Source organism: Brassica oleracea, chromosome C4, assembly GCF_000695525.1.
Source record: "Brassica oleracea var. oleracea cultivar TO1000 chromosome C4, BOL, whole genome shotgun sequence".
NCBI lineage: Eukaryota > Viridiplantae > Streptophyta > Magnoliopsida > Brassicales > Brassicaceae > Brassica > Brassica oleracea.
Genome location: NC_027751.1, coordinates 10,065,134 through 10,072,764, shown reverse-complemented (window position 1 = coordinate 10,072,764; position 7,631 = coordinate 10,065,134). Strand labels below are relative to the sequence as shown.

Sequence of the window (7,631 nt, the reverse complement as noted above, 5' to 3'; positions counted from 1 at the left end):
ATGTTTCTTCAATAACTCGTGAAATTAGTGAAGAGACTAGGGAGGAAGGTGTGTTATGAACAGCATCTGTATCCTCCTATAATAAAATAAAAGAGGCAGTTATGAATGAGTTTCTACGATTTAAAGTTTATGTTGAAGCTATGAAAGAGTTTTTATGCTAACCTGTTTATTGATTGCTGAAATTATTTCAGTCAAAGGCTCTTTATTGGTTGCTGAAATGATTTCAGTCAAAGGCTATGTAGAGTCATACGATCCCTCTGTTACCATCTGCAAAACAAAAAAAAAAGTCAGGAATGGGACATGAACAACTACAAAAGCTTCCAAAAATTAATGTAAAAGTCCAAGATTTTTTTTGAGCATGTAACTGCTGCGTCTGAATTGGAGTAAAAAATGGAGTCTCAATACTCTGTGGAGCTATTGGAGAGACAGATGTCTCATTCGTTGCCTCTGTTCCCACCTGCAAAGCAGAGAAACTTCAGAAGTGCTATTTTGGACAATTGCCCTTAATTTAACAGCTTGAAACATATTTGTTGGCCATCTAAACTAAACTAATTTAATAGACTATAAACATATTTGTTAGCAGTCTAAAGTTCTAAACTAATTTAACACTAATATTTTGGACAGCTATATGATTGCAAGATATTCACAAAAACACAACTAAGGAAAAATACCAAATAAAAATACAGGGACAAAGCTATGCTAATAGAAAAGTATGCCAAGTACATAACGGCTTTCTCTTCTTGACATGTCACCAAACAACACCATAAGCCTACAACAGAAGCTACGAAAGTAAACCCAGAAAGAAGCTAGCTAACACTGTATTCTACGGATTGAATCTTCAATAAGATACAACAAATGATTAAAAAATTCACTTTTGAAAGAAACATTTGATACCAAACGTATCTAGCTATCTCATTTCCTCCATTAAACCCTCTGTGAGCATTCTTATATCCTCTTGTCATTTGACCACCGCATTGATTTTTTTTCTGAACAAGACCACCGCGTTGACTACCACCGGCATAGTATCCGTAATCCTGTGTGTAATAACTCACACCATTAGGTTCAAAAGTAGAATAAATAAACACACAAAACGTGGCTGATCAATCAAAACACCAGATCGAGACTGTCCATCTAAGAGATCTAGAAACCTCATGGACTAATACATCGTATCACAAAATGATTAAAAGTTCAAAACTTTACATTGGGGGATGGCTGAAAGTGTGGGAGTCTGGGAGACCAGTGGATGAGAGCCATCCGCTATGGGAGGAAGACATGTCAAGAAGATTATCGAGAGCTGTTTCTGGTGGTGCGCCGCCGCTGCGCTAGATCTCTATTTTCCGTTCATCGCCGTTCAACCATGAATCACATTTTTTATCCCTCAGCATGAATCGGAGCCCCAAATGAATCTTCTAATTGGATGTCTGTTAACCTGTTAATCAAAGTTTGCTTTTTTATTTCTCTGTCGTCTCCTTCTTTCTCTCCATTGATGAAATTGATTAAAGGGATATGGCTAAATATGTCATTGTTTCTCTTTCTTTAAAAAATTCATAGGGCTAAATATGTCATTTAACCTTCTTTCTCTATCCTGTTTTCACTGTTTTTCCATTTTTGCAAATTACTTATTTTTTTTTTGTTAACTTCTGAGTTTTATTAACTCAACGAAGGAAAAGTACAAGATAAGATATTTTACAATATGTGTAAACTGACTAGAGAATAATAACCACGTGGCAAAATAATATCGCAAAATGAACATCAGAAGCTTCACCGCCGGCAACGAACTGCCATGATAGCTCCATTGTTTCTTCAACAAAGCTGCTACCTCCATGTTCTTGCACTCTTCAACTCCAAATTTTCACTCAACCGTTGCTTGTAATTGAGTTCCTTTATCAACTTCAGTTCATAATTCTGGGAAAACTCAGATGATTCAATAAGAGATTTTTATTGGACCACCTTTAATATATAGAAGATGTCAACTTAGCTAAATCTCTATTAAAACTAACCAAGATCAATCGATCACCACGTCTATCATTTCAACAAGGATACTTCACTCAAAGCCATACTATTGGCTCCATAACAATAAAAGAGTGAAGATTGATTCCTGTGAAAAGAAATAAGTGCATAACTGAGAAGAAAACAGGGACCCAACACAAACAACATAGATCAATCCCAATCGAAAGATTGAAAAGAAAACATGAAGATCAGTTTCGACTTGAAACTGAAAACACATCAAAAAGTCGTCAAACGAATACAAATCGCCAAAGCGAAAACAGAAGATCGGACAAAGCCGAAAACAAAACCCTGATCAAAGATCAGAAACAAAAAAAACAAAGTGTTTAATCTCTACTCTTCATCTTCATATCTGTGAAAGATGAAAGTGTGTGAACAGATATGAAGGAGGTAAAAAATTCTCTCTCTAAAAGAAAGAGAGAGAACTGCAAATTACTTAAATCTTTTTCTATTTTGTTTGCAAATGGCTCTAATAGTTATGGGTAGTCATTTGTGCCAACGATGCAGCTGCTGAGGCATTATTTTTAGGCCAAATAACGGTGAACCGTATAGTCTCTACAACCGGACAATGCAATTTGCATAGTTTAAATACTAAGATATTGCATCAAAACAAATATCTAAAACACAAGCACCTTTAGTATTTAACTAGGTGATAACCCGCACATATGCGCAGAGTGAGTTTTTATAAATAATGTTTGTTTATTAATTGACTTTAACATTTTGCAATACTACAATCTTTATCAATTGTAAAATGACGAATGCAAATGTTGGTATCTTAAATGTATCATCGTTGTTGAAGAGTTAACGTATTATAACTCATTTTAATTATTTTTAAGACCATATGTATAAAAAAAATGAAGTTTTGCGGCTGACACAAATCACCAAAACCAAATAACCAACATCAATTGTATAATCACGAAAGGGGATTAGGTTTTCTACTCTCGATTTGTTTACTATTGACTCTCCATAAGTGATTTCATTTTCTACCTCTGTATGCTTTCGTTCCCGTTTCTGTTTTATTGATATTAGTTTAGTTTCTTTTTAACTTCTTCTATGAATTTGGTGAATTACATAAGTTTCAATTTAAAAAGATGGACATCGGTAAAAATTAGTTCCACTCCATATACATATTTAAGAATTAAAATTTTGAAGAAAATTGCCGGCAAACTCTATTAACAGATTAGTGTTCAAATATATTATATTAAGTTGTTATAAAATATAAGTGCATATGTCTAGTATATATTCGCCAATTCGGTCTAAAAATCATCTAAATCTATAACAACAAAACAAATTACTTATTTTAGTAGCCTATTCTTTTGAAATTTAGTTACTTCAAAATATACAGATAAAAATATATATAATACTTTACCATTCTAGTATATGTAAACTATGTATAAACTAAGAACTGTTTGATTTATTAAATGATAAACCAGAAAACTTATAATAAATAGTTCAAATCTTTCATTTTTACAATTATAATAGCTAGATACGGTACTGTATTAGGGAGAAACAAATATTAGACGAATGATCAAATCTCTCATTCTTAAAACAAACTCAAAAGAAGGTGATTGAAATCTTGTCATGATATTTCATTAAAAGTTTTTTAGGAATAAAAATCAAGACTAAATTATTTAATCTGAATGAAAAAAACAAACTCAAAAGAAGGTGATTGAAATCTTGTCATGATATTTCATTAAAAGTTTTTTAGGAATAAAAATCAAGACTAAATTATTTAATCTGAATGAAATAATATATATAGTGATTTCAATATTAAAAATCAATTCGATTTGAAGAAGTGTGTTTTTGGGATTGTGAGGATCAAATAAGATATTAGAAACCACCTATTTAAGAAATAATTTGTATGCATAAAAGTATATACATTAGAGTAAGCAGATAAATCAAAACCAATATTTTTTTGTTAATTTACAATCACGTTTTTGGTAAATAAATCAAAACAATCATTTTATTTACTTTATATGGAATAAATTAAACTTTAGTGATATTGACATAGATACATAATATATTTTAATATAAATATTTATTATTGACACTTCCTACTCATATGATTTTTTAACATTTGTATATTGCTATAACAATAATTTAAACCTTTAATCAAAAAAAATTAATGTAAATTTTTCAATACAAATTTCAAAATTAAAATTAAAATATTAAGATCTCAATAATTTTTCACTGGAAATTTTGAAATTTACATATTTATATAGCAATATATGAAGTCTCATTTATATAGTATATAATTTATTTCAAATGATATTAATATATATATATATATATAGTGTGAATATCTATTAATGAGACTTCATATTCATACGATTTATTAAAAATGGGCGTTTATTAAAGATGAGCATTTTATCCGATACCCAAACCCGTGTCTGAATCTGATCCGAAAATCCGAAACAAAGTAGCAAAATACCGAACGGTTATTGAATTTAGAGAGATTGGATATCTGAACCCAAACCGGTAATATCCAAACCCGAACGGATAATATCTAAACCCGAATGGATATCCAAAGATAACAACACATAAGTATACTTGACCATATATTTCTACTTTACTTCTCTCATTTTATTCAAAATATTTATATTAATGATGCACGTTACTCAAAAATAGATAATATACATATAATTATGGACCAAATCATTTTATATTCACTTAAAATACATATCAAACTCTTGCTTTTTTGCATTAACAAAAGTTGCAATCTAAAATTTCAAAACAACAACTAAATTAGTATCTTTCTATTTTCAAAGTTTTATCTTCAAACCTATTAATAGTTTAATCTTTTAAAAATTAGAAAACCAGTTAAGTTAAAAGTATATTTTAAATATAAAAAACTTAAACAATAAATAATATATTTATTTTTTCTTCAAAATTTAAATATCTGAACATGACCCAAAATATCTGAATCCGAACATAAAATACCGAACCCGACCCAAAGTGTAGAAATACTTGAATGATTTCTATACCTTTATAATGAAATACACGAAAATCCTAAATACCCGATACGAATCCGAACGGGTATCCGATCCACCCCTACGATATATGATCATTTCTATCTTGTTTGAACAAAAAAAAATTAAACCATTGATCACAAAATTTTCAATGTGGGACTTTTACCATTTTTAGTAATTTATAGTCATTTTTAAAAATTTAAAATATAACATTTAACAAAAAATCTATTTTTTTATTATATGCTTAATGTAATTGTTTAATTTCTTTTAATAATATAAAATTAAACAAAAAAGAGAGAGGATACAAAAATTGTTATCAAATTTGTATTATTCATAATCATTAATTATCATATATATGATAATCATATTAGGTAATTTTGTAGTTTATATTTAAGAAAAAAAAATATTCTTTGTACATTATTAATTAATTTGATAGTTAGTTTATAAAAAAACCTTGTATATTTTTATATGGACCAATTTATTTTTCTAAGAATTCTAAAAATCATCCCCGTGATGACACGTGGCTACAAAAATATGTTGTAATGTTCCAGGATTAATATATAGGGGATAAATAAAAAAATAAGACTTCTTCAACCACATTCGTAAAGAAATAATAACACTAAAAAACAAAAAATACACTATTAGATACATAAGCAGTGTAAAATCACATGAAGAAGAAAGGACAAAATAACAAGATAAATGAAATGAAACATGTTTAAGCAAAGAGTATATTACTCTCACTTCAACTTCTATATAGAGAAAAATAATCAATGACACAAAAGATTATTATAATTCATATTGTGGATGTTCATAACCGGCCCATATCTTAGAGAGAGAGTCGGCCCGTCTAGAGAGAGAGAGAGACGGCCGCGCCCTAGAGAGAGAGAGAGAGAGAGTCGGCTACTTCCTTTTTTCCTTTGGCTACTTTCCTATTTACTTAAGACTTATGATTTGTACTCTTTCCATATTTGTATTTCCATATTCTAGTCTTTCCATTATTCTATGACGGTGTAATTCCCTATATATAAAGGGCTCCTTATGTTTAGGAATAATATAAACATACAGATTCTATTCTCTTGTTTTACAACACGTTATAAGCATGATTACGCTCTAAACCTTAAGCTAAAGACTGAACCCTAAAACCCTAATCTCATCCCGGCGATAAACCCTAAACCCGACGACGAACCCTAATCTGATCGAGAACCTAAAACCCCATACTCAAGGCGTTCCCGATCTCAGCACGCGACCTCAGTCCGTTCCTCAGCTCACGACTTCAGCTTGTTCGCGAGACACGATCTCAGCCTGCTCGACGCGACCCGATACCGTTCGATAGCCAGCACGTTCACGACCAGATAGCTGCTTGCTCCCGTTCGCGACTCGTCTCAACTTCAATCCATTCGCGACAGACAGCAACCCGTTCGCGACCCGACAGCAACGATCAGCTCGGGGTCTTCTCTATTCGCTATTCGGTGGTCCATTCAACCCGACTTGAGGTTTAGGTAAAACTAAAACCTAAGAACCAAACCCTAAGGCAATAGATCCAATCCCTAATAACCTAAATTGATACTTATTGCTTGATTAAAATCGAAACCTTAATTCCCTAAAGCCTAGCCGCATGCATACCATGCAAACCCCCTAATAACCTAAATTAATACTTATTGCTTGATTAAAATCGAAACCTTAATTCCCTAAAGCCTAGCCGCATGCATACCATGGAAACCCTAATCAAAATTTGATTTGATTGTTTATGTGATTGAATGTTTTGAATCTGATTATCATCACATAGAGCCAATTGCTAGGATTGATTAATCTCATACTTGAATTTGGTTGATTGAATTGGATCTTGTATGCATTATAAGAACATTATAAATCCTAAGAATGGAATATATGATTTCAGATGTCGAAAATCAACTACTTGGATTTTGCTGCCCTAAATCTCTCTGGAGATAATTACTTGCAATGGGCACTTGATGCTAAGATCGTCCTAAAATCCAAGGGACTCGGTGAATGTATCACCGAGGGCAATAATGCAAGTGAGAAAGATAGATATGGAGCTATATTAATTATACGCCATCATCTTATTGAGAGTCTCAAAGATCAGTATTTGACTATTGAGAATCCTCTAGACCTTTGGACAGAGTTGAAAACGAGATATGATCACCAGAGAACGGTGTTATTACCAAAGGCTATGTATGATTGGAGGAATCTCATAATCCAAGACTTCGAGTCCGTGGACTAGTATAACTCGGCCCTGTTTAAGATAATTTCTAAATTGAAACTGTGTGGTGAGGATATAACGGATAAGGAAATGCTTGAGAAAACCTTTTCCACCTTCCACACAAGCAATGTGTTGTTACAACAACAGTACCGAGAGAAGGGCTTCACAACTTATGCTAGTCTGATCTCTTGTCTCTTGCTCGCTGAGCAGAACAATGAACTGTTGATGAGAAACAGGGAATTGAGACCTCCTGGAACAAACCCATTATCTGAGGCACATGCGGCCGTAGAGGATAAGAAAGAGTCAAACCATATCCAGAGTGATAGCCAACACGGCCGTGGTCGTGGAAAATGGCATTGACGTGGTGGTCGAGGCCGAAACTCGTTTGGTCGAGGCCAAGGCAACTCATATGGCCGTGGCTCCTATGGAGGCCGTGG

The 7,631-nt window shown here is 32.4% G+C and overlaps 1 protein-coding gene across 4 annotated transcripts; it reads right to left on the bottom strand.

Annotated features, from left to right (window-relative positions):
- On the bottom strand, positions 1–1,497 carry LOC106336824. 4 transcript variants are annotated; one of them, XR_001268916.1, is made up of 5 exons: positions 1,201–1,497; positions 895–1,034; positions 366–457; positions 163–267; positions 1–76 (listed from the first exon to the last, which is right to left on the bottom strand). XR_001268916.1 is itself a non-coding variant. In XM_013775766.1 (5 exons), the coding sequence occupies exons 1-4, from the start codon at positions 1,252–1,254 to the stop codon at positions 245–247; spliced, it is 291 nt and encodes a 96-aa protein (XP_013631220.1). In that variant the 5' UTR covers positions 1,255–1,497; the 3' UTR covers positions 1–76; positions 163–244. The 4 variants fall into 4 exon arrangements, 1 of the variants encoding a protein (XP_013631220.1); XR_001268917.1 differs by having other exon boundaries at positions 406–457; XM_013775766.1 differs by having other exon boundaries at positions 406–457; positions 873–1,034.
- Between the last annotated feature and the right edge of the window lie 6,134 nt (positions 1,498–7,631).

Coding starts and splice junctions, on each gene's coding strand:
- LOC106336824 (XM_013775766.1), bottom strand. CDS start 1,254: ATGGCTCTCATCCACTGGTCTCCCAGACTCCCACACTTTCAGCCATCC. Junction 1,035..1,200: donor ACTTTCAGCCATCCCCCAAT/GTAAAGTTTTGA, acceptor TATTACACACAG/GATTACGGATACTATGCCGG. Junction 458..872: donor ATCAAATGTTTCTTTCAAAA/GTGAATTTTTTA, acceptor TCTGCTTTGCAG/GTGGGAACAGAGGCAACGAA.